Below are 27,410 nucleotides of genomic sequence, written 5' to 3' on the forward strand. Positions count from 1 at the left end.
CATAAGCCAATGAGAACAAGCAGGAAACTTGCACATTAGGCGCAATCATGTGTAAAGAGAATAATAGTGCCAATCCTAATCACTCACAGAGAAGCAGGTCAAGAGGAAGAGTCTCGGAAAGTTTTATATTCCACGGCCATCCTCGAGAGATTCATTTCAAAACATGGAGAACAAACAGACCATTAATTTCGGAGCGGGACCAGCTAAACTTCCACAGCCGGTGAGTTAGTACATCCCTAAAAATAAAATACAAAAAATCGGTTATTTAGGATTATCCATTATTTCACACTAAACATTGATTATATTTTGGTAAGATATTTGTTTACGCGTCTTATAGAAGCGTAAATAAGGCAGTGCGATTATATAATATCAGTATTCTTTACGATTACATCATATATCAGTTAACGTTACAAACCACTGCGCGTGCGAAAATATATTGCGTGAAATAAACACGTGCGTTTAGCTGCTCGAGATGTGCAATGTTGCGTCAGCCGCAATCAGGCTCTAGAACCAGACTAAACTCTAGATCTGCGGATCTGTCACGTACAGCATATAATTTAACATCAAAAATACACTTCACGCATTCAGATCGCGTCAGAGCACATTTAAATGCCAGCGAAAGGCGTTAAAGCTTACAGATTTAGCCTGAACATGTCTTGATTTGTTGTGAAAAATACACATTATTAGAAGCATGCCATCTCTCATTAGGTAACTCGCTAATTCTGTGTTGTTGGTGGTTTACTTCAGTAATTCAGGGTTTTAGTTGTGTCTCTCCAGTGCTGGCTGTTGTGTCCTGTTGAAAACGATTGTTACTGCATCATGCCGATTGGCTAAACATGGCCCAAATCGTGTTCAGCATTTCCATCCTTTTATCGTTCACTGAGGTTGTTCGGATAATTGAAGGACCTTTTATTTAAAGAATAAGTTCATCCAAAAAATTTAAGATTGCTGAACATTAAATTGCCCTCAGGACATCCAAGATTAGGATGAGTTTGTTTCTTCATCATTTGGAGAAGTGTAGCATTGCATCAGTGTCTCATCAATGCATGCTCTGAAGTGAATAGGTGCCGTCAGAATGAGAGTCAAAACAGATGACAAAAACACCACAATAATCCACAGCACTGCAGTCCATCAGTTAACAACATCTGGAGAAGACAAGATACAGATCCATCATTAAGATGTTTTTACTTCAAACCATTGCCAAAATACAAGGAGGTGTAGTTATAGATCATGGACTGCAGTTTAAGCATCTTAATAATGGATTTGTTAAGAAACGCACAGATTTTGTCTTCTCCAGATGTTTTTAACTGATGGACTGGAGTGCTGTGGATTATTGTGGTGTTTTTATCAGCTGTTTGGACTCTCATTCTGACGGCACCCATTCACTGCATCCATTGAGACACTGACATTTCTCCAAATCTGTTCTGATGAAGAAATACAAGCATCTACACATTAAATGAGGATGAGATGCATTATTGAGATGTTTTAACTTTTAAACTGTTAATTAGTTATTGATTGATATTATTCTATTCTTAGGTTTTACTCCAAGCACAGAAGGAGCTGCTGGATTACAGTGGCACTGGGATAAGCATTCTTGGTAAGGATCTGCATTTTTAATATATATGTGTGTGTGTGTGTGTGTGTGTATGCGTGTAATGCCATGTTCTTGAGGCGTTTACTTCTGTTTGCAAACAGAGATGAGCCACAGATCGTCTGATTTCTCCAAGATCATCAACACTACTGAAAACCTCCTCCGTGAACTCCTGTGAGTGTTTTCATCTGTCCCTCAATCGGAGATGAATGTCTTCGTTCATATTCAGTAACACATGTAGAATCTGTTTTGATTTGAGCAGGAGTGTACCTGAGAACTATAAGATCCTGTTCCTGCAAGGCGGAGGCTCGGGACAGTTCAGCGGGGTTCCTCTCAATCTGATCGGTCTGAAGGAGGACAGGTGTGCTGATTATCTGGTCACCGGGACGTGGTCTGCAAAGGCAGCCAAAGAGGCAGAGAAGTATGGAAAAGTGAACGTGATTCATCCGAAACTGGATCGCTACACCAGTGAGTAATCACAGCTATATTTTGTGAATAGAAGATCTTCATAAAAACACTATTTGCACAGTCTTCTGAAATCTGTTTCATCTATCCTGTATGTTTTACATTCTTTCCAAAAATAATTGGTGTGTCCCTTGTAAAAAACAAAACCAAAAAAAACAACAACAACAACGTTTTAAAAAGAGTGCTTAGTATGAAAACAATATACTTAAGTGTGAACTGAATGTCATGCTTTCAGGCACTTAAATGCTTGTTAATTGCAATTACATTTATACTTATGCATATACAATTTAAATTTATATTAAATGCAATTTGCTGAACTTTACAGTGTTTTTGACCCTCTTAAGTACATCTTTAAATGTAATTTCAGAATTGCTTGTATTATATTTAAAATATTAAATATAAAGCGTACTGCTGCATGTACTGACAAGTATTTATGGTAAACTAAAATGTACTTTAATGTCCTTTCTATTGCAACTTATATTTAAATATACTCGTAATTGCACATCTTGTAATAATTAAGTTGCAATTTAGTATATTTAAAATGTTAACTTTTTAGTATGTTAGTCAACACATTAAAATAAATGCATTTACAGCATGACAGAAGATTATTAAAACAGAAAGATTTAAAATGTACTTTAAAGCTTTTAGTTTTACATTATTACAAAGTGCACTTTTTAAATCTACTTAAGTGCTTTAATAAACAGCCAAGAAAGTGCATTTAAGTGACATTTTAATTAAATGCACTAACAGCTCGACACAAGATTATTAAAACAAAAAGATTTAAAATGTACTTTAAAGATTTTAATTTTACATTACAGTGCACTTTTTTTAAAGTCTACTTAAGTGTGTTAAGAAACATAGCCAATAAAGTACATGTAAGTGGCATTTAATTTCCTTCAAATTATATTATCAGCAAGTACAGTTTAAAAATAACCTAAGACGACGTATACTTTAAATTAGCACACATTACATAAAAATGAAGCACACTTATTTTTCAGAAGGGGCTGCACAGCTTCGGTCCTCACATGACTTGTAGTGATGAAGCAAGCCTTATTTTCACAGAAATACCAGACAGCAGCACTTGGTCGCTGAATCCTTCAGCCTCTTACGTCTACTACTGCTGTAATGAGACGGTGCACGGCGTTGAGTTTAACTTCATCCCCGACAGTAAAGGAGTGGTTCTGATCAGCGACATGTCATCCAACTTCCTCTCCAGGCCGGTAGATGTTTCGAAGGTTGGTGGTCCTCCTTCAGGTTCATCGACGTTGCCATAAAAGCTCTTCCCAGTAGTTTTTGTTGATGCTGTGAGTCTCTGTCCTTTTCTACAGTTCGGTCTGATATTTGCCGGCGCGCAGAAGAATGTGGGCTGTGCCGGTGTGACCGTTGTCATCGTCAGAGAGGATCTGATGGGCAAAGCCCTGAAAGAGTGTCCTGTTATACTGGACTATCAGGTGCAGGCTGGCAATAACTCCCTCTACAACACTCCTCCATGCTTCAGGTACGGCTGTTCTTGCTTCATCATACTGTGTCTCTAGACTTCAATTAAATTGCATACATAATTATCAGCTTGCTAATTCTAGATAGCTATATAAAAGCTTACCAAACAAGCAGCAGTCAAAAATAGTTTTTCTTTTTCTCATTGTCTCTATTTCTTTGTTCACTTGAACCTCAACAGCTCGGCATATCAACCGTTCTGTAACTATGATTTGTTCTTCCTGCAGTATTTACATCATGGCTCTGGTTCTGGAGTGGATCAAGAACAGCGGAGGGGCGGATGCCATGGAACGAATAAACAAACAGAAGTCTGACCTCATCTATGACATCATCAACCTCTCCGATGGATTCTACTCGTCAGTGATTCCCTCATCATCCGTCCTAATCACACCCTAGCATTTCTAACAAACACTCGATCACCATTATAGATAGAATACGATCTTCTCGTACAGAAGGTTATTTCTAATGTACAATCTTAAACATTCAACTTTAATTTTTAATCAATATTTAATAGTTCATATATATATATTAAAAAAGGATTTTAGTCAAACTAAAAAGTAACTGACTAATGCAGCACTTGCAGTACTCTCATCAGACTTTAGTGTTCGTCACAATGACCTCTCGCCCCATTTTTCCCTCTCTGTCTGGTCTCTCGCAGATGCCCGGTCGACGAGGCGTGTCGAAGCCGCATGAACGTCCCGTTCCGCATCGGAAACAAGGAAGGAGATGAAAGTCTTGAAAAAGCATTCCTGGATGGTGCTTCCAAACTTGGCATGATCTCACTTAAAGGACACAGGTGTTGTATGAACATTGGGAAAACGTTACGTCTGTTTTTGTAATTCATCTAATCTAGCATTGCATCAGTGTCTCACCAATGGATTGTCTGAAGTGAATGGGTGCCGTCAGATTGAGAGTCCAAACAGCTGATTAAAAACATCACAAAAATACACCGCACTAAAAACATCTTAATACTTGAGTTGTTTTTGCGTTTGTCTTCTCCAGATGTTAACTGATGGACTGGAGTGTTGTGGATTATTGTGATGTTTTTATCAGCTGTTTGGACTCTCATTCTGACGGCACCCATTCACTACAGAGCATCCATTGATGAGACACTGATGCAATGCTACATTTCTCCAAACCTGATGAAGAAACAAACTCTACATCATGGATTTGCTAAATACATTTTCAACATATTGTCATTTTCAGTGGATGCATTTCAGATAAAATGTGATTTTTGTCTTATTCGATGCCATTTAAATGATTAAAAGCAGCTCATGATTGTTTGACTATTCCAGGTCCGTGGGGGGCATCCGAGCGTCTCTGTACAATGCAGTGACTGTCGAAGATGTGAAGGCTCTTGCCACATACATGGAAGAATTCCTCAAGAATCACCGTTAGCTCAAAAGCCCAGTAGTTTATACTTGCATTGAAAAAGTGTTGCTTGACTGAGAGCACCTTTAAACTGGAGTGACACTAACAGATCGGCTGCATTTCTTGTAGCTAGTGGAATGTAATGTAACCACTCTAATTCTATTCAATTTCAATAGCAAATGGTTGTCTTTGTTGCCTAACATTTATGTATTTTTATTTAACTGACCATTTTATTTGAATTCTGGTGTGCCTTAATGCTTGTAAAATTGTATTTCAATTGTACTCCAAAATGTTTTACTAATGTAAATGTGTTAGTAGCTGAATACTAAAAAAAAGAAAACACTACTAAAATGTACTACAAACACTGCAGTGCTTATTCCTGAAAACAGCTGATATTTTTTGAAGATAAAATAAACATGCATTATGGATATTAATACAAGTATGTCAACATGGGAGTATTTGTTCATTTTTTTTTTGGTTCTTTTTTTTTTTTTTTGGAGTGTAGTATTACCATTTTCTCTTTAGCATTTATTGAATACATACAGTAACAGTTGATTTTCAACAAGTGTTTTACTTTTAAAATGTTGGATAACTGAATAAAATATATATTTTATGTTTGAGAGGGTTGTCTTTGATTTTAGTTTAATTGGTCACTTGCTTAGTTTAGCAACCCTGGATCTGTACTGATGCAGCACGTTTCAGCGAAATCCAATCCATTCAAGAGGACCCTCCGATTGAAAATTTATTGATTTTGGAGATGAAAGAAACGAGGTTTAATATTAAGAGAATTCAAGCTCTGCCGTTTTAAATCACGAGAAGACGGTTTATTTTGACGTCACGTGGGACCCGGAAGTGCAAGGTGTGTAAACAGCTACACATCGTTTAAGAAATGATCAGCTATTTCAGTATTAACTGTCAAGTGTGGCATTTGAGAAGTCAGATATTAAACTTTCACTTTATTTAGGCTTCATTAAAAGCCGAATGGTTAATATTTCAGACAGTTGAGCTCGTGCGATGATGTGACAGAAGCGCCGCCGGCGGAAGTGAGTTCGGCTCAGAATCAGGCTGGTTCATGTTCAGGCTCCTCACGCTGAAACTCTCGGCATGTCGTGCTCGCATCTATAAATCAAGAGCGATATTATATCGGGTGAGTTGGGCCTGTCGTGTTGTTGCTGATGTTAGTTTGACTTCCGCCTGTCGCGAGCTGCTCTTTGTCCACCGGAAGCTGCAGTCACACAGTAACTCTAATGCTCGATGACTTCACAACACACGCGGAGAGACATGTCTCTCATATAAAGGTGCTAAGTGGGAATTCCAGCTATTCGTTGGGACTAATATATATAACGTTTTAGGCCATTAGTATTTATAATGGCCTAAAAAAAGGTTTTAAGACGGTTATTTCTGTGTTTTGCTGTAGCGTGTCAGTAGGAATCATCAGTTTACATGTCCAAGCATTCTTTTTATCCATTTATTGTAATAATCCAGTGAGATTTGTATGTGACAGCAGTCATATAAACCCAGAAGAACATCTCCAAAACACTTCTTCAACCCTTATGGATTATAGGCACAAAATGTCATCAGAATCATTCATACACCTGGAAATCGTTTGAGAATTTAGTTGTAATTTGGCTCAGAAGAAGACGGGAATCACGTCTCTTCATCTTTTCATATTTCCAGACCTTATAACTTCTTAAAGGGCTGTCAATAGCCAAACTGCTATGAAACCCACCATATTCTGTTGTTATGAAGTGTGACATGTTTTAGGAATTAGGAATCAGCCTCTGATTGGTATCTGGTTTCTTTCGGCAGATGTGATCACCGTATTGTTTTGTGAATCCCGTATTGATCTCGGTTCCAGATCCAGGATGGCTGACTGGGGAAACAGGAAGTATACTCCGCGTTACAGGAGACCGAAGGAAGCAGATGAAGCTGAGAGCTGGAGGAGTCCTCTGGGACGGGACGGTGAGCGCGGTTACAGTCCGAAAGCGAAGCGTGCTCACGGTCGAACCTCAGAAAGAGCCAGAGCCTCGCTGTCGTGCAGCTCTCCTGAGGGACGAGGGTTCGGACCGAGTCCTTCTCACAAGGAACGGATCCAGAGGGGTTCACCGGCTGACCGCAGGAACTGGAGAGAACAACCGCGGGATGGACCCAAACACGACAGGCTTGGTAAAACACACTGTCTCCTAATGAAACAGTGGGGTTAAAACAGAACTAATATCTGTCTGCATCTCATCTGTCTCTATCAGGGAGCGTGCAGAGCTGGAGGGAGAAGAGCAGGGTGGTCCGGATTGAGAGATGTCTCACTAAACGGGACGTTTTACAGCTGTGCTCGGAAGCAGAAGGCAGTGACTGTGACCTCAAAGAGGTTTGGGAGTTACAGACTGACCAGTTACAGGAATAAATCACCCGAGAAATTAACATGTGCATCCTTGCTGAATAAAATAATGAATCCCAGCTTCTGAAACGTGGTGTGCATTGATCATATTGTGTGTGTGTTTTCATCAGTCGAGCGTCAACCTGAAGTTCAGATGTGATAAGTGTAAGGTGTACTGTGATGATGTGTCACCCGCGCTCAGTCACATCAGAGAAAGAGCCCACAGGAAGAAAGCCAAGGTGAGGAGTCGTGATGAAGTGGTTAGACTCAAGCATCTGTTCCTGTGATTTGAAGAGCATCTCGTCTTCTTCTTCTCAGGAGCTGCAGAAGCTGACGCTGCTGTTGAACATCCCTCCTCCTGGAAGAGACCAGTGTCTCTCGCTCAGCTCGGCTCTGGGAAGTGTGGCCGCTGAGTTCGGTCTAAACGCTCAGGATCTGAAACAACGGCGAAACATCCTCGCTCTCGTTGAAGGAGTCCTTCGTCCTGTCCTTCCAGGTGTGTGACAGCACAGCGGTAAACTCGGTGCTCGTTTGATCATTCGTCCTCAATGCATGTGTTTCCCTGCAGATTGCCAGTTTAGGTTATACGGATCTTCCTGCACACAATTTGGCTTCAGAGACTCTGATGTAAACATTGATGTGAAGTTTCCATCCCATGTGAGTAGAAAGTGCTTATCGGAAATATTATTAATACATCTTATTTGTGACCCTGGACCACAAAACTAGTCATAAGGGTCAATTGAGATTTAATCTTTCCATTGACGGATGGTTTGTTAGCATCTGACAATATTTGTCTGAGAGACAACTATCTGGAATCTGAGGGTGCAAAAAAAAATCTAAATATTGAAAAAAAAAATCCCTTTTTAAGTTGTGCAAATAAAGTTCTAAGCAATGCATATTACTTTTAATATATTTACAGTAGGAAATGTACAAAATATCTTCATGGAAAATGATCTTCACTTAATATCCTAATGATTTTTGGCATAAAATAAAAATCTAAAATTTTGTCCCACACATAGTGTTGTTGGCTATTGCTATACATTATACCCCAGAGACTTAAGGTTTTGTGCTCCAGGGTCACATTTTGGCTTTATATAAACATTTAAATGAGTCATTTGTATTTCATCAGTTTCTTTATTTTAAACTACTTGTTTAACTATATTTCATGCACCCAGCATTAAGTGAACTTTAGTATTTTCAGTCTTTATAGGCATCACAAAGTAATATATCAGTTATGAATGCTATGCCTCTCAGAAGGTGAGACACTATTGGCTCAAACCCTTGATAGATGGTGAATTATCACTGACATTTGGACATGGTGTCTCGGTTTATACTTTGATAGCAAACACATGAGCTATGGCGTATGTATTTGATAGCCTTTAATCAGATTCCTTTCGTCAGACACCAAGTGTTGTCCAGTTTTTGAGAATGTTTGGTCGCTTGTTTTACAAAAATGCACAGCTGTGAAGTTTGTTCAGTAAGTGTTTTGCAATAAAGAAAACCGTCATCTCTCATCAGCTGCAGCATCCTGATGTTCTGCTTGTGGCTCAAGAGCATCTCTCTCAAAGTGGTGAGTTGAAACGCAGTGAAAGTGGATTGTAACGTTGACTCCTCAGTGTTTTCATTGGCTGTGGTGAAAGAAGAGCGGGCTATATAGTAGAGTTCCTCTGCTGATTGTAATATCATTCTTTTATACTGTTTTAGCATACTTTGTAAGCATTTACAATAAAACGCCACCAATCCAGAATAAAAGGACTGTTTTATTTTCATCTTCACAGCTCTTTTTGTCAGTGTGGAGGGAGACTTCCATCGGAGGATGCCTGTAGTTGTGTGCAAAGAGAAATCAAGGTCTGTGTTTCCTTGCTTATTGTTCCTTTGCAAAGTCTATAAGTTTCCTGCTTCTAAATGTGTGTATGCTTTGCCATTTAAAATTGGGGTCGGTAAGGTATTTTTATATTTATAAAGAAATTAATTCTTTCATTCAGCAAGCATGCATTAAAATTGTCTTTTTAAAGTTTTTTTTTTTTTTAAGTCATCTCTTCCGCTCAACAAGCCTGCATTTATTTGATCTGAGATACAGCAAAAGCTTTAATATTATGAAATATTTTACTATTTTAAATAAGTGTTCTATGTGAATATATCGTTAAATATAATTTAAAGAATTACAAAACAATTACTTTGTAGTTTTAACCTGCTTGATCTGTCCACTGCTTTTGGCACGGTTAACCACCAGATCCTCCTATCAACCATACTGGCAAAGGGCATCTCAGGAACCACACTTCAGTGGTTTGAGTCTTACCTATCAGATAGGTCCTTCAAAGAATCTTGGATAGGTGAGGTGTCCAAGTCACAGCATCTAACTACTGGGGTGCCTCAGGGCTCAGTTCTTGGTCCACTTCTCTTCTCTGTCTACATGGCATCATTAGGTTCTGTCATTCAGAAACATGGCTTTTCATACCACTGCTATGCTGATGACACTCAACTCTACCTCTCATTCCATCCTGATGATCCGACGGTAGCTATTCACATCTCAGCTTGTCTAACAGACATTTCTTCCTGGATGATGGACCATCACCTTCAACTCAACCTTGCCAAGACAGAACTGCTTGTGATTCCAGCAAACCCATCGTTTCATCACAATTTCACCATCAAGTTAGGCACTTCAACCATAACTCCTTCAAAAACAGCTAGAAGCCTTGGAGTTATGATTGATGATCAGCTGACTTTCTCAGACCACATTGCTAAAACTGTCCGATCCTGCAGATTTGCTTTATTCAACATCAAGAAGATCAAGCCCTTTCTTTGGGAACATGCTGCACAACTCCTTGTTCAAGCTCTTGTTCTGTCCAGGCTGGACTATTGCAATGCCCTCTTGGCAGGTCTTCCAGCCAAATCTATCAAACCTTTACAATTAATACAGAACGCGGCAGCAAGATTAATTTTTAATGAGCCTAAAAGAATACACGTCACACCTCTGTTTATCAATCTGCACTGGCTTCCAATAGCTGCTCGCATCAAATTCAAGGCATTGATGTTTGCCTACAAAACTACCACTGGCTCTGCACCCATTTGCCTAAATTCATTACTTCAGACTTATGTGCCCTCTAGAAGCTTGTGTTCTGCAAGTGAACGTCGCTTGATTGTGCCATCCCAAAGAAGCACAAAATCACTTTTACGGACTTTTAAATTAAATGTTCCCTCCTGGTGGAATGACCTCCCCAACTCAATCCGAGCAGCTGAGTCCTTAGCCATCTTTAAGAATCGGCTTAAAACACATCTCTTCCATCTTTATTTGACCCTCTAAGTTTAGCACTCACTATTCTAATTATATTCTTTAATCTAACTACCTTTCTATTCCTTTTGTATTCTATTTTATTTTCATTTATTATACAATTAAAAAAATACCTCTAACACTAGCTTCTCTATTTTTTTTTCTATTCTATCTGTTTTTCTTTTTATTTATTATATTAGTTAAAATCCCATGCTACGTGTACTGTGTTAACCTAACTGAGACTTGTTATAGCTCTTATATATCATTGCTCTTTTTGTTGTTTTTGATTGCTTCCACTGTCTTCATCTGTAAGTCGCTTTGGATAAAAGCATCTGCTAAATGAATAAATGTAATTTGATTCTGTGATGTGCAGCTGTATTTTCAGCATCAATTCTCCAGTCTTCAGTGTCACATGATCTTCAGAAACCAATCATCATAAACTCTGTTCCTCTGAACTTTTTATTTTCTATCGAAGAATTCTATAAAATTCTACTCAACTGTTATATTTTACAATGTATTTACATAGAAAACGGTTATTTTAATTTTTAACTGTAAAAGTTTTTACTGTATTTTTGATTAAATGCATCTTTGGTGAACAGAACATTTTTATCTCCAAAGCGGTCTGATCTGCAAAGTCAGCGCAGGCAATGAAAGTGCATGCTTGACAACAGCGTATCTGGCTGAGCTGGCCAGTCTGGAGCCACAACTCGTCCCGCTGGTCGTGTGCTTTAGATACTGGGCTAAGGTGAGACTGATGTGCTACTTAATTCAGATGAAAGTATGTTCGGTAAAAAAAACTGTATTTGTCTCTTTAGAGTTCCTTTAATTGTTAACATTCGTTGTGTGTGTGAATTAGATCTGTTGTGTGGACCAGATGGAAGAAGGTGGACTTCCATCCTACTGCTTCGCCCTCATGGTCATCAGCTTCCTGCAGCGATGCAAAGAACCCGTCTTACCGTCATACCTCGAATCTGTGGTGTGTGTGTGATTCAACATTAATGCAACACTTGATATAAGTTTATAGGACCAATGCCTGATTATTGCATCTGGAACCTCATGAAGAGGTTACATGAGATAATGTCCAGTCAGATGCACAAAACCATGACTCTGTCATTAGGACCAAGACACTAATGCATTAATTAACACACTTTCTACACATCTACTCACCGAATCAGTGAATGAATATGAGAAATTTACATCTGAAGCTGAAACTAAAATGGTTTAGTGATCTGTACAATCATTAACAGAATACTCTAGCTGACCAATCACATGCAAGTATTTCAGAGAGTCTTGTAATAAACAACAATATGGGATTTACACCAAAGAGAGGCAAATTTGAAGGGATTGTTCAACACAAAAATCAGCCTCAGACATCGAAGATTGGCTAAAAGCATGGTCCTTGGGGATTCGTAAAATGCAAGTCATCAGCGACTCACTTTAAGGGTCAGAAAAGCATATCCGAGAGCACAGGATTAATACCTGAGGATCCTGACTATATCATGAGGTCTTGTGAAGCGAAACGATCAGTCTGTGCAAGAAACCGCACATTATTTACAGCATCACTACCTGTGATCCAGAGCTTGAATGAAGGGGTGAAATCAGCGTTTGTATGCTTTCTCATTGTTGATAAAGACTAGTTTTTTCACTTTATATGCTGTAGACGTGCAAAACAGCCATGTTTCACACATTATTGGGAGCTTTAATAATATAATAGCATATATTCAGGTGATGATGTTGTAAATAATGTTCAGTTTCTTGCACAGACCAATCATTTCACTTCATAAGAAATCTGTGTGTCATCTGCAGTATTCATTTTGATTTGCTGCATTTTATGAATCACCAAATAAAAATCTTCTTTACTGTTCATCTTGGATGCCCTGAGCATTGAGTTATTGAACAGCAAATGTTCAATTCTGGATTAAATCTCCCTTAAACCAATGTTTTCCCCGATGTTTATTGTGCCGGTTTTTATTGTGAGGTAGTTCAACTCTTTTGAAGAGTTGATGTTGTGTTCTGTTGTAGGGTTTGCCTCTGAGTAAACTGAAGAGTTTCTCCTTAACTGGGGTTGAGAAAGGACATGTGCTTTGGGTGTACGATCAAACCTCAAGCGACTCATCCCAAGAGAAAGCCGTCAATAAGGGAAAGGTGAGCCTCTTTTTCCTGATCTGTACGTCACAGCGTTTGAGTTGATGACAACTTTGAGGTCGGGCCAAAAAACATTTGAACACAGTGTTGAGTTGTGATTTGTCTTTTCTACAATAGTGTCCTCTGGTTTTCAAAGGCCACAGTCCTTCTGTGCTGCTAGGGGAGCTGTGGATCCAGCTGTTGAGGTATTATTCGCTGGAATTTCAAATACCTGAGAAAGTCATTAGCGTGCGCACAAACGGTGACCTGTGGCGTGATCTGAAAGACTGGCCCAAAAAGAGGATTGCAATAGAAGGTGTGTGAGCTAGTTCTGTTTTTCGTCTAGATATGAAACCGGTCAACGCTCATCTTTGTTTTTGTCTTCTCTCTCAGATCCGTTCGCCGTCCAGAGGAACGTGGCTCGGATGTTGAACAGTCAGATGATGTTTGAGTATTTGGTGCATTGCCTCAAAACAACTTACAAGTACTTTGCTTCTCCTTGGAAAAGCGCCGCAGGGAAGGTCAGTTCAAGCGGTCAGTCTGGCAGATCTGTGAGAGCCACGAATCATGTGGATTCAGTCAAGAGGAGCCCGAGAGTGTCCGCTGAGGATCTGAAAAGATCTCGAGCGAGGTCCAGTCCACAGAGTGCAGAAGAGCTGGAAGACTCTGACTGTGTGATTGAGCTGGAGCTGGAGCCAGACGAGGAAGAAGCCGACTCTGAGCTGGAGACTGAGGTGATGCACTGATCGGGAGAAGAAAACAAATAAAAAGACGAATGCACATAGCAAAGCTACTCAAAACTAAACAAATTAAAGTTTTGTTAAACAAGTAATATATAATATATATTAGGGCTGTCACTTTTGTGAAAAAATCATTTTCGATTTTTAAGACATAAGTGTTCATTGAATCGATTGTAAAATCGGTTTTAAAAAAAATGTTTCCTTTTTCAATGTTAAATAACGGAGGAACGTAAAGAGAGCACTGGAAACGCACAAGTCAGCAATATTTCTTATTTATTGGCATGAAGTTTCGTGCAGAATAACAAACAGCAACGGGAGTGCAACATTCTCGAAAAAATATATATGCAGAGGGGACGGCTGCCATAACACAAGAAAAACATCACTGCTGGCTTCAACCCGGCTGCATTTATGATTTAGACAATTCAGAAATCTCCAAGATTATTTTAAATAATGATTCAATCCATTTCAAACAACTCTTCAAATAATGAAACTTTAAATGGACTTGAGAACAGGCCATGTGTGTTTTCTTCTTGAACGTAACCTACACTTAGGCTGGGCGGCACTAGGCACGCATAATTAAAGGCTAGGGCCATTACAAATTTATTGGACAGGAAAACAAGTCGATCAACATTTTCGGCGTCCAGAGCAGAGTGTTTTATTATTCACTATATGTCCAGCTGTTGAGAATACGTGCTCTGACCGCACTGATGTCCCAGGGACACTCGGGTACAGCTGTGCAAGGTGGGAGGGGGGGGGGGGGTATTACCGGTCGCTGTCAGCTTGCATTGGTCCTTTTCATAACTCAGAATCTGCTGTAACTAGATGCGCGAGTTAACTAGTTAATGCACTGTGAATTAACATGAACTAACAGTGAACAACTGTATTTTCAATAACTAACATTATCAAAGATTAATAAATAATCTTAATGTATCGTTAATTGTTTATGTTCGTTAATACATGAACTAATGGAACCTTACTGTAAAGTGTTAACAATAAAATTAGATTGAATAATAGTTTTTTTTTTTATACTAGATGCTTTTTTTTTTTTTTTTTTTTTTTTTTTTTATTATTTAGCTATTTATTATTTAGTCTCTTCCAGTGTCTCGACCTGGAAAAGGCCCTGAACAGTCCAGAAAAGTCAAGCAAAATTATAATATTATAGTCAAGAAAAAGTCGATTCCTCATGGTTTGATCCTCTTGAATTATTTTCATGCATGTGAGCTGCTTAGGTAAATTTGTCTTGTTTTAAGGAAATTGGTTTATTTTTTTTAGTTAGTTAAAATAAGACACAGATAATCACTAACACTCTTGTAGTGTAAGTTCAGCTAAATTCTCTTGTAAAATAGTGGACAGTGACACTCTGGAAAATAACAAATGAACATTTTATAGGGTGAAGATGATGAAGACGTAGAGCTGGACGGATCTGGATGTGATCAATCTGGCGATGAGATCTTCCCGTTCGAGCGGGAGATGAGTGATGATGGGGGGTCTGATGCAGCTCATCCAGAGGAAGCAGTCTCTGTCCTAAACAAACCCAAAGCTGAGCTTACCAAATCTGAATCTCCTCAGACAGCTCCTGAAGGCTTTCAGTACATCTTCAGCAAGCGCTTTTTCAGTAATGGCAAGGTAAAATGCTTTTTTCCCTCTAATGCATGGCTACTGAGTCTGTGTGAGTCCATCCAGTCATGCAATTGGTAAAAAAGTAAAAGCTTTGTCTTTGTTGCCAAAAATTCAGCTGCTCTTGTTGAGCAGTTGTTGAGAAATTTTATTAAATATGAACATATTTCTGTTGACATTTATTCATAATTTCGACGTTTAATAACTTCCTGCATCAGACATTATTTCAGTTTAATGCGGATCATATTGACAGACTAACTTCATCTTCTCTGTTAGCCCCCCGTTCTGATATGCAGTCTTTGTAAGAGCGATGGGCATCTGAAACAGGACTGTCCCGAGGACTTCAAAAGAGTGGAGCTGGATCCCCTTCCACTTATGACTCTAGACTTCCTCCAGATCCTCGATGAAGTCTGTGAGCAATGCTACCGTAAGTACCCTGTCAATATATTCAGCAAAACACCATTTTCCAGGCATTCCTTTTTGTTGTTGTAATTTTTGTGAAATAAACTGGAGAATGAAGTATATCATACAGCGCAATGATTTCCGCGAAGCAGAAAACGCGGATGGAATCTCAAAATCCAGTCATGAAAATGAAACTTACATTTTAATATGGAAATTCACGGAATTTGTCAAAGTTAGCATAAATTAATCCAATCAAATCTCCCTATGGACCATTATCTGTAAAAGTTGGTTGAAATCTGAATCCTGCATGTTCTGCGTGTCTGTGTGTGAATGAATAAATGGCAGAGACGTGCGGGTTTGTTTACTACATAGACTGAAGCATATCTGCCGTCTCAATGAGGACATAAATACATCAACAACATCACCAGAACTTTTCTGAGTCCCTTCACAAGCATTTTAGCGTTTCATTTGAGTAAAACCAGTGTCAGTTAAAAGGTATTCATGGTAACCCGCCAAAATAAAAGTTCATTTTTACATAAAGGCATTGTGCTAGAAATTTGACTATTATTTAGTAGAATGTATGTGATACTGTTGAGAAAAAAATAATGCAACTTTATTTTTTAGGGAAATAAATCATACAATATTTCTTCCATGTTTAAATTTTAATAGCAAATCCTCTTTATTTAACAAAAAATAAAATGTTTAAATTTCATTCATTAAAAGACAAATTAAATTTGGGTGAAACTTGTTTATACTTATTTATCCTGAAAACATTGAATTTTTATTGGACATTATCTTGTATTGGTGTAAGCCTCCACAAGTGTTCCTGTAGAAAAATATTGATTATATTGTGGGATGCACGATAGATCGGTCATCATATCGGTATCGGCCGATAAATGCTAAATTTTTCTGTTACCGGTATCGGCTCGATAAGAAAATTTTGCAGATATATTAAAGGCGATAAATATTGCCTTTAATATATATATATATATATATATATATATATATATATATATATATATATATATATATATTGGGATGTGTCTTTTTAATGATGAGACCTTTTTTATAATCAGGCTCAAAAAAAAAAGTATATAAAAATTTGGATATAGATTTATCGGGCTACATATCAGTTATCGGCTTTCAAATAAAATAAAAATATTGGTTATCGATATCAGCCAAAATGTTCATATCGGTGTATCCCTAATATTGTGATTAGGGTGATAACGTTTTGTAATCTAATGAATTACTTGATGTACTGATTATATTGTATAGAATTAATGACAAAGGAAATTGCACATAAATTTGGACTTAGAACTTACCCCCAAAAGATCATTTTAAAGTCATGATTTTTTTTTTGGATGAGAACAGTATTGCACCTTACAAAAAGTAACTTTGGAAAGAAATTTTTAAATTCCGTATTACATAAATGATGTATTTATAATTATAATATAATATAATTATGTAATTATTTTTTATTCATTTATTTTTTAAGAATTTTTTAATATTGAAAAATGAAATGATAGGGGGAAAAATTATATCTCAATATGAAATTAAAACCTCAACCAAATGGCTTCTGCTTATTTATCCTGAAAACATTTCATTTTTATTGGACGTTATCTTGCATTGGAATAAGCCTCCACAAGATTTCCTGGCTACGGTTGCCAGATGTCAAGAGATTAAATCCCCCAGTCAGAGATTTTCTTATTACCATGCAAGCAAACCATGCAAGTTGACGTTCGCTTAATTTGTACTTAATAATTTTAATGAAATGGAAAAAGTGACAGTAACATGATCAATAATCATGGTTATATTTTTGGGGAATATTAGTGTGATTAACCATTTATCCATTATCATACAGCCCTGTTGTGACTGTAATTGATCAGATACATTTTCTTTTTATTATTATTGTTTTAACAGATTGAGAAACTTAGCTTGCACTTGTTGTATGCATATAGTTCCAGTGATAAAAATGGTTGTATTCATTTAGGTGACTTTGCACCAGATGATGTGGAGGTGCAAGTCAGAGAACATATTTTACAAGATTTCGAGACATTCCTGAGATGTCAAGTGCCAGGTGAGTGTGAAAACGAATTTGGCAACACTTTACTTGTAGGTCGTATGCATTATAAATGTTTATAATCTAATTATATGATTTCCTTTTAATATAATAATTGTGTTATATTCCATTTCATTACATATGCATGTCTTTATTTTTTCTGCACTAAAGGCTCCTGTCTCCGAGACAAATTCCTAAAAAAGGCCAATCAGAAGTCAGAAGATTTGACATGTATGTAATGGGAAGACTATACAGATGCTTATTCATTAATGTGTATTTTTAAACAGGAGCCAAGTTGGTTTTGTTTGGCTCATCCAAGAATGGGTTTGGCTTTAAACAGAGTGACTTGGACATCTGTATGACTCTCGAAGGCCAGGACACAGCGGAGGTAACATGACTTATTTATACTGCTATACAAGGTCTTCATGACCAGTGTTGGGGAAATAGTAATGCCTTACAATGCATAACATACTAATCACATTATTGCCGTTACATTACTTTTGCATTACTTTTTAAATCTGGGCCGGGCTTGCTTCTTTGTTTTAATATAAAAAGTAATATTTTTGGCAAATGTAAATGCCCTTTCACCCCAATTGTGAAATTATCTAATTTATCTAAGTCATTTTTGCATATTAGTATGATTGAACTGAATTTTCGCTTTTTGTTTTTAAAGAAGTGGAAATAAATAATCCTGCAAAATTGTATATAGCTGTTTTTACAAACATGGAGCAGCACAACTGTTTTCTACACATTAATAATAATCAGAAATGTTTCTTGAGCAGTAAATCATATAAGAATGATTTGGAAGATCATGTGACACTGAAGACTGAAAATACAGCTGCGCATCACCATAAATAAATTTTAACAGATATTCACTTAGAAAAGAGTTATTTTAAAATGCTAAAATATTTCACTGTTTATTACTGTTTTTACTGTATTTTTTATTAAATGTATGCAGCTTTGGTGAGCAAATCAGACCTGTTTAAAAAAAGACATAACGAAATCTTACTTAGCCAGATGAAAGGACTGTAAAAAACTATATTTAAGCACTTTTTAGCCCCTGTCTGCACCTGTGTTTTGCACTGATTGCGTGTGTGATTCTGGCTCCTCTCACAGGGTTTGGACTCCATGGCTGTTATCGAGAGTTTGACTAAAGCGCTGCGGAAACACCACAGTAAGCCCTCCGTCTGAAACTGCCTGTTGTTTACACTGCACTTCAGTTTTCATGAATGAAATTGAGCATTATTACGGAGTTTTGAGACTTTTAGGAAGGAAAAGGCTATATTGTTTCTACACTGTGTCCTCTCTCCGTACCTCTAATCTTCTGAATGGATAATGAAATAACAAGAGCCTGCCTGTACGCTTCAGGCAACCTCCGTTTACTCGAAATGTGTGTTGTTCAAATAAATCAGTGGTTTTGTTTTACACCCCATCTCTCTCTACCTCTGCCATGTCTATTTATCCATTCATTTTAGGCCTGAGAAACATCCTACCTATTACTACAGCAAAAGTCCCAATTGTGAAGTTTTACCACACCAAAACTGGACTAGAGGGAGATATAAGCTTGTACAATACACTGGTGAGAGAATAAACCAGACACAACATTATTAAATGGACGTTCAGGCCAATAAGTGTCGCAGTTGTTTATAGCACTAATATTTCATAAGAAAAGAGCCCTCTTTACATATTTGTCATGTGGCTTCTGTAAAAAGGATGGACAGTTCCTTACTTATCGCAAACGTTTATACTTTAATATTTCAGCATAAGACAAGTACTCTGCTTGTTTGGATTTCTTCACACCCCTGCATTCATAAGATCTCTTTTTTTATTACAGATTTTAATTTGGTCGGACATCTCGTCATTAAATAGCCACTGCAGCATCTAAAGCTTGATTTTTGAAATGCAAATAAATTGCTTTTATGATTTAGATTTGCTCATTATTTCATAACTTAGCTCTTGCCGTGTGCTTGTATGGTGAAATAAATTCCTTTATTTATGCTAGTTATTCCCTACTTCTGCTCTCTAAAGAAGTTTTTCACAAGCACCACATTTGTTAATTTCATGCCCAGAAGTGAATGTCTGTGTTCAACATTCAAGTCAAATACAAAGTATTTATATGTAGATCAGGATCACATTAAAGTCAGCTTAAGATCGTTACGTCTAACTAGCATTAAAAGCAGGGCTGGCAAACTTTTTTATATCCCCTGAAAAAAAAAAAAAGGTTATTGACTTAATTTTTTTGCACAATTCGTACTTTTATCACAGAATTATGTGATATAAACTCACAATTGTGAGTTGTGAAGTCAGAATTGCCAGATATAAAGTTAAAATAGCGAGATAACTTGCAATTCTGACTTTTTTTTTTGCAATTTTGACTGAATTTTTCTCAGAATTACATGATACAAACACAATTTCGAGTTATAATGTCACAATTGTGAGTTATGAAGTCACAATAGCGAGATAAAAACTTGCAATTCTGACTTTTTTTCTTGCAATTCTGACTTTTTCTCAGAATTACATGATATAAACATAATTTCGAGTTATAATGTCACAAAATTTTGAGTTATGAAGTCACAATAGCGAGATAAAAACTTGCAACTCGCAATTCTGACTTTGTTCTCAGAATTACGTGTAATAAACTCGCAATTGTACAAAGTCACAATTGCAAGATAAAGACATGCAATTCTGCCTTTTTCTCCCAATTATGACTAACTCTCAATTGCGATTTTATATCATGCAATTCTGAGAAAAATGTCTGAATTGTGAGATAGAAAGTTGAAATTACCTTTTTACATTTTTTATTCGGCAGAAACGGGCTTCCATAGAGATCAGTGGATAGAGGCTTTCAAACAGATATTTCAAATATCAGATATTTAATTTATTGTCTTGTTTCAAAGTTAATTTGGATAATTATTGTTCAAATGTATCCTGGTCTTTGTTGTGAATGTGCTGAATGTCAGGTCACAGTCTTTATTTACATCAAAATGTTTTTTTTATTATTTTTTTATTTTATTTTATTTTTTACATTTACTTTATTTTTAATGTAATATACATTTAAGTGAAAAACACAGTGATAAGTATTACATATTACATTGAGTGCTTAATATAATAGCAAGCTCCTAACCCTAAATTTCACTTTAAACTCATATTAAGTCCAAGTAGTTAACTTATACTACTCCCTAGCTTCTGATGTAAGGGCACATACGGTCAAATAAACAGCAACCGAGATTTTCCCATTTGATTTTCCTCAGGCTTTGCACAACACGCAGTTACTGGCATCATACGCTGCGATCGACGCTCGGGTGAAGATCCTCTGCTACGTCATGAAAGTGTTCGCTAAAGTGAGTTTGACGCATTCATGAAATATCGTAGAGATGGCACAAATCAGTGACTGCACTTGAAGCTAGAGCGAGAAAGAAAGTTGGTTTTGGAGGAAAGCTTCTGCATTGGGTTCAGGGGGATGCATCACAGTTTCTGATGTGGAGAGCGATGTTTGTGGTTTCAGATCTGTGATATTGGCGATGCGTCCCGTGGGAGTCTGTCTTCATATGCCTACACCCTAATGGTGCTGTACTTCCTTCAACAAAGAAGCCCGCCGGTTATCCCAGTTCTCCAAGAGGTGTCTTTCTGGACCATTATAACTTCCTTAATCACAGTTACTTGTAATAAATGATTAGTGGTTGACCGATATATCGGCCGATATTTGGCGTTTTTCTAATATCAGCATCAGCCGATAAGTTTTTCTGCTTGTTAAAGTTAAACAAAAGGAATTAATGTATACAAAATGTATTATTATTATTATTATTATTATTATTGTTATAATTCACTGTGTGCTCTATGTAAAATTAGTGAATATAATATATAATGATACAAAAATGATAATAATAATAATAAAAAAAAAACAGTATCGGATTGACCCCTATAAACTTATTTAACTTCAAGGTTACAACTCTTACAACACTTAATGCAGTACTTTAACCATTAATATACAAGCACATGTGAACACCAAAAATTCAGAATCATTTAGAAGTAAAGTAATCCATAGATGTTTCCATAATCCTGATATATTTCCTCATATATAATAAAAGGTAAAAATGTGAATAATGGAACAATTTAAGTAATTGTGTATATTTTTCTGTATTGCATTAAGTTCATCCTAAACCACTGTATTTTGGTAGGACTGTGTCTGAATGGATTTTGTGCGTTTCTGTAGATGTACGTTGGAGAGAAGAAGCCTGTAGTTCTTGTTGAAGGCTGGGATGTACATTTCTTTAGTGATCTGAAGAACTTGGTGAGTGAGATTATTTTAATAGAACAGCTGATTGTAATTTTAAAATTTTGTTGTGTGATGTTTTGAACATAATGTGTAAAAGTGAATCTGAACTGGAGTCTGGCTTCTGATGTGAGTTTTATTATCCCAAATTATGCTTTTGTACAAAAGCAAAAAATAAACGTTAATAGTTTAACAGTCCTCAAAGTCTTTGATTTTTGGTGTGCATTTCTTATGATCAAAAATACAATAAAACAGGAATAATCAGAAATATTATTACAATTTAGAATAGCTGTTTTCGAGTGTAAATCACACGATCCTGCTCAAGAAACATTTCTGATTTTTACAGAATATTACTGTTTTACTGTTGTTTTTTTTAAATAAAAAATGCAACTGTAGTGAGAATCAGAAAGTACTTTCAAAAGCGTTAAAACAAATCATAATTATTGCAGTTTTGGAGAGTAAAGTAAGTGCACTAGTGTAAATGTGATTTTATTAACAGTGGGATGATTCAGTACAACCTATATTTCTGTAAGGCAGGAGGAATTTAATGCGTTTCATCCGTGGTCAAATTTAGTTTAGTCCTAAAGCATCCAGTGGAAACTTTTTTTTCTTTTTTTCTTTGTTTTATATGTGTGTCTTGAACTTGTGGTTTAATAGCCAATACGTCTGGGACTGTTGTTGATTCCTCAGCATAAATACTGGCCGGGGTACAAGATGAATGAGGAGTCTGTGGGGCAGCTGTGGTTTGGGCTGCTGCAGTTTTACACCGAGACGTTTGACTTCAGGGAAACCGTGGTCTGCATCCGCAGGAAAGAGCCTCTCACCACCTTCAAGAAGCAGTGGACCTCCAAACACCTCGCCATCGAGGGTAAGCGCAAACTACTGCGTGCTGTATATCAGACGAGGAACTTATGAATATGCAACAATAACATTTTACACTTTCAGAAAAAAAAGGTACGAAATCTGTCAATTTTTCTGAAGGTACACTTAAAGTAGCTAAATTTTAGAACCTTTTTGAGAAGGTAGCGCTCCAGTGGCATATTTTGTACCTTTTTTTTGTACCTTTTTTCTGAGAAGGAACATGTACACAGAATTAAAGGTACAAAAGCTGTCACTGGGGGGCGGCACCTTTTCAAAAGATACACTTTTGTACCTATTAGGTTCTAATATGTACCTTTAAGGTACCAAAATTGTCCCTTTGGTACAAATATATGTACCTTTTGAAAAGGTTATTTGACATAAAAGGTTACATGACAGTTGCATGCGATTAATCGTGCAGCCCTACTAGAAATTGTTTGCTAGAAAAATATTACATCACTGCACCGCTACACTGAGTGAGAGCTGTTACTTTTTTAGAAATTGGACATTATTGTCATAGAAGTTTTATTGCATTTCAATTTTTTACATTTTTTTTTTTATTTTACTTTTTATTATATACATGTATATAGACTAGGGCTTGCACATCTAATCATTGTACTAGTCATTTAACAAATGAACATTAGTTTACACATTCCAAATGACTTCAATTTGAGAGATAAAATGCAAGCCGGAAAACCACCAAAAATAACAGTGTAGTACATTTTGTACTTAAAGTAGCAGTAATGAAGTGCATTTCTTTAAAACTGACATTCCTCCGCGCTTTATGTGTTACAAGATCGTAGTTGTTCATTTGTGTGTTTCTTTCAGATCCCTTTGATTTGAGTCATAATCTTGGAGCTGGTCTCTCACGGAGAAGTATGGCATGCTTTTGTGTTGTTTTGAAAAGCTTTATTAAGATGAAACGCCTGTGTTTAGCTGCTGATATCTTGTCGTCATGTTTTCTTCTGTGTGGCTGTTTGCAGTGGCGAGCTTCATCATGAAGGCCTTCATCAACGCCCGCAGAGTTTTCGGCACGCCCCTCAGAGACTTCCCTCCAGAGTATCCCAACAAAATGGTTTGTGTCCTTTATGTTGACCATATGAATTCTGATAGCAATATGCATGCTAATAATTAACTAGTTAATAGTGAGAATTGGTCCTTAAACTTAAATGTTACCAAATTCTGTAAAACCGCTCCCAAGTCAGTGTATCTGATGTCTGTCTTGTGTTGGCAGGAGTATTTTTTTGACCCAGAGGTGCTGACAGAGGGCAAGCTAGCACCCAATGACCGCTGCTGCCGGGTCTGTGGGAAGATTGGGCACTTCATGAAAGATTGTCCGATGCGGAGGAGGTAGTTCAGCTCAAGATCTGCTGGAGAATATCTGTTTTAGTTCTCGTTCATACTGAACACTGTATTTACATCTGGAACATGCACTTCTGTTTAAAAGTTTGGGATCAGTCAGATTTTTTTATTATAGAGATGAATACTTTTATTCAGCAGAGATGCATTCAGTTGATCAAAAGTGAGAGTAAAGACATTTAACTTGATTCATATCACAGTTTTCACACATCTTAGTTATCATATCACAGTTTTTCCAAAAAACTTCTGATTTCTGAAGATCATGTGACACTGAAGACTGGAGGAATGATGCTGAAAATACAGCGGAGCATCACAGGAATAAATTACATCCACATAGAAATCCCCACATTTTGAAATGTAGTGCACATATTCACGTTAAGATGAAAATAAATCAGACGTGGGATGCTTGTAGTCTGATTTGGGTTGTTGCTGATATATTTGTCTGAATGGTTTGCCCAGACAGAGACGTGACCCTGATGGACGTGATGTGAGCCGAGCCGATGGCAGAGCGCTGACGGACGGTGGACGCTGGCGGCAGAGAGAGGAGAAGTGCTGTTATCTGTGCGGATCCAGCGCTCACATCAAGAAAGACTGTCTGCTGGCCAAATCGCTAGGTAGCTGCGCTCATCGCATGTTTCAGCTCTGCAGGAATCTCTCAGTTCATCCCTGTGTTTTCTCTTCGCAGAATCCTCCCCAAACACACACCAAAGAAGCCCTGCGTGCGACAGGGACAGACTGGTATGTCTCATCTACACTTATCCTCATGTGCTTATACTGTAGCTTTGGCTTGGAGCTCAACGTGAAGAGCTCAGGTGGATTCTCGTGTGTTTGTAGGACGGTCCTCAGCAAGACAGGAACAAGAATAGAAAAGCAAGGAGGAGGATTCTGGGTCCTGAAGCAGGTGAGCGCTTTACATGGTGATATCTGCCCTGTTGAGAGTGCTATTGTTTAATTCTGTGTCTTTTAGTGTTTAATCAGTCATTTACAGGATTGAAAACCAAATCAGATGCTGAAAAATGCAGGTAGTGGTAACCACATCTACAGAAATTACACTCTGAATCAAACTGAACGACTAGCTGTTAATCTGTATTCTCCATGGCACACGTTGACTCATTTGTGTTGCCAGATCTTATTAGAAAAAAATGGTAGATGGGAACAAGCCCATAATAAACTCAAATCCAAACGCGTTTTCTTGGAAATAAGTCCATGCCAAAGTATTGTGACCTGTACCTGTCTACTTTAATGACCCTTAAACTAGATCACTTTATGAGCCGGGCACGAACAGCAAACCCAGGGATGCTTAAAAGGGGCATCAGATAAACCTGTCTTAGCAGTGTGTGGACACAACCACCCTACAATGATAAAAATCCATTCACTCCTTTGTTTTTAATCCACCAAAAACCTAAAGAGCCTTGATCATCACGCCGTTTTGATGATGTCATACCGCTCAGGCCCCGCCCATCACTGTCCCGTATTCGCACATCTCTTCCATTCAAATCCCAGGGTCCAACTTTCAGTAGATTAGTTTTGTTTTTGATGGTAATGCGCCATTGAATACACAAGAAACAGAAGAGAGGGGCGGGGTGAGCACTGGCTCCTTATCATTGAGAGACATGCACCGAAACGGCTCGCTGTGAACAGAGCTGTTCTTGACAAGGTAAGAAGGGGTTGTATTGCACAACCATTTAAGGAATTTTAACCAAACTTAATTTCATGATCACCCTAATAAAAAAAATCACACCAACATCCGAAGTCCCCTTTAATAAGCATTGCTTATATTGAGTGGACATGGCAACCCTTCAAGAGCACACTCTGCAAAGCAATCTTCCAGACATCAAACATTCGCTCTCGTATTTAAAAGCAGTTTTCACTCCTGAAACATGACTGTGTTCACTGGCCTATGTGAGACTGTTAGGTGTATTCATATCAAGATGTTCATTGTGTACAAGATTTGACACTCTCAAAGGACTTCATTGAGCAGCTGCTGTCTTTACTCTGATTTAACTGATGATGTCCTGTTGTCATGTTATTGTAGGTAGTGTGGCCAGCAGACATGCGTCATTAAATGCGTCTGTGGAGAAGTGGAGCCCTTTCAAGTGAACGATCTAAAGAGAAAAGGCTGAAGTGTGCTGGTTCTGGATCTAAGCAGGCCGAGCTCAGTATTATCATAAACCCCAGTTAGGACACTTCGGTTAATGTGCCTTGTATCAGTGTCTACTTTTTAGTTTTGTCTTTTTCTAATCATGGAATGAACGTGATGTGATGTTTCTCATTTGATCTGTTTTTATTTTTATTTTTTAAATTAAAAGTCCAGTTTGATTACCTTTGTAATTTAGATTGTAGGCTCAATTTGTGCTTTAAATTTGCTTGAGTAGTTTTAGTGAGAAATTTGCACAATTGTGCGTCCTGTGCATGTACCAAGAAGCATTTTATTTTGTATAAATTGTACATAAAGAAATGCTAGTTGTGGTCTGTGTATTCATAGTTACGCTGAGATTATTGCCTGTTCTTTGTGCTTTATCAGTTTGTGTAGGCTTGTTTTTAGTTGCTTTATTTTATAGTTTATATTAGTACTTCAATGAATTGTGTATGTTTGGGAAAAAGGCTCCATTGCTACAATGCATTTGCGTCAGTGCCAATAAACTAAATTCATTCCTTCCATGTTAGTAATTTAACTCTGGTCCTCTTTTTTTTTTCTTTTTTTTTTTTTTTGACAATAAATACATTTTGTCAAAGTAAGGTCTCTACGTTTTGTGTTGAATTTACATTTTCTTACATCCCTTGTGAGAATTTTTTTTTTTTTTTTTTTTTTTTTTGCATTTTGCACACATATATTAGATGTGAACAGTGTTATCAGGTAATAGTATTATAGTTCAGGATATGACACTTTGAATGTGTTTTGGACCGCTTAAACAGAAATGGCCAGTTCTTGTATTGCAAAGTTAATTTAAATGTATTCAATTTATTGTCAATCTAAAATATACCACCAAGTTTACCAATTGATGCTGTCTAAATAAAGGCCCACTGTCAATATGCCTTTTTTTTTTTTTTTTTTTTTTTTTTTTTGCAAATAGTTAAAACTTCTCATTAATTATACTGTTCTTTCTATCACGCAGTTCTTGTGAATAATATTTCATAACACTAAAAATCTACTCACGTTTGTGTAAGTAGGATGATGGATAAATACCTGGTGATTTTGGAAGCGGGTTATCTGTGGTTACTTTAAAAAATAAATGTACATAGATTTCTGGCTGGAGTTCATTTCCACTTGTAAGCTATCTCAAGAATTTATAGATTTTTAACGATTACTTTTAGTGGACATAAATCGGACTTTTGAGCCCCATGTTATCAGAATCAAATGCTACAATTTCAACGAATTAGTTCTATAGTTATCTTTATTAATCGTTCAGTA

At 37.2% G+C, this 27,410-nt stretch overlaps 2 protein-coding genes across 6 annotated transcripts; both read left to right on the forward strand.

Annotated features, from left to right (window-relative positions):
- The first annotated feature begins 54 nt into the window (after positions 1-54).
- Positions 55-5,360, forward strand: LOC127990195 (phosphoserine aminotransferase). The gene is made up of 9 exons (XM_052591481.1): positions 55-220; positions 1,537-1,597; positions 1,696-1,765; positions 1,854-2,059; positions 3,119-3,291; positions 3,385-3,554; positions 3,778-3,906; positions 4,209-4,346; positions 4,846-5,360. The coding sequence occupies exons 1-9, from the start codon at positions 164-166 to the stop codon at positions 4,946-4,948; spliced, it is 1,107 nt and encodes a 368-aa protein (XP_052447441.1). The 5' UTR covers positions 55-163; the 3' UTR covers positions 4,949-5,360.
- A 331-nt stretch (positions 5,361-5,691) lies between these two features.
- Positions 5,692-26,668, forward strand: LOC127989869 (terminal uridylyltransferase 7). Of its 5 annotated transcripts, XM_052591458.1 has the most exons (31): positions 5,751-5,780; positions 5,919-6,068; positions 6,731-7,087; positions 7,168-7,286; positions 7,427-7,534; positions 7,614-7,791; positions 7,864-7,952; positions 8,814-8,865; positions 9,074-9,143; positions 11,185-11,311; positions 11,423-11,542; positions 12,589-12,711; positions 12,829-13,006; positions 13,084-13,424; positions 14,820-15,056; positions 15,324-15,474; positions 17,440-17,526; positions 17,796-17,896; positions 18,625-18,682; positions 18,984-19,087; positions 20,760-20,849; positions 21,014-21,127; positions 21,722-21,799; positions 22,472-22,649; positions 23,468-23,515; positions 23,623-23,714; positions 23,874-23,989; positions 24,458-24,612; positions 24,684-24,736; positions 24,833-24,899; positions 26,034-26,668. In XM_052591458.1, the coding sequence occupies exons 3-31, from the start codon at positions 6,787-6,789 to the stop codon at positions 26,096-26,098; spliced, it is 3,600 nt and encodes a 1,199-aa protein (XP_052447418.1). In that variant the 5' UTR covers positions 5,751-5,780; positions 5,919-6,068; positions 6,731-6,786; the 3' UTR covers positions 26,099-26,668. The 5 variants fall into 5 exon arrangements, with proteins under 5 accessions (XP_052447420.1, XP_052447418.1, XP_052447417.1 ...); XM_052591460.1 differs by lacking the exon at positions 5,919-6,068 and having other exon boundaries at positions 5,692-5,780; XM_052591457.1 differs by lacking the exon at positions 5,751-5,780 and having other exon boundaries at positions 5,787-6,068.
- Positions 26,669-27,410: the final 742 nt, after the last annotated feature.

Source organism: Carassius gibelio, chromosome A5 (assembly GCF_023724105.1).
Source record: "Carassius gibelio isolate Cgi1373 ecotype wild population from Czech Republic chromosome A5, carGib1.2-hapl.c, whole genome shotgun sequence".
NCBI classification, from domain to species: Eukaryota; Metazoa; Chordata; class Actinopteri; order Cypriniformes; family Cyprinidae; genus Carassius; species Carassius gibelio.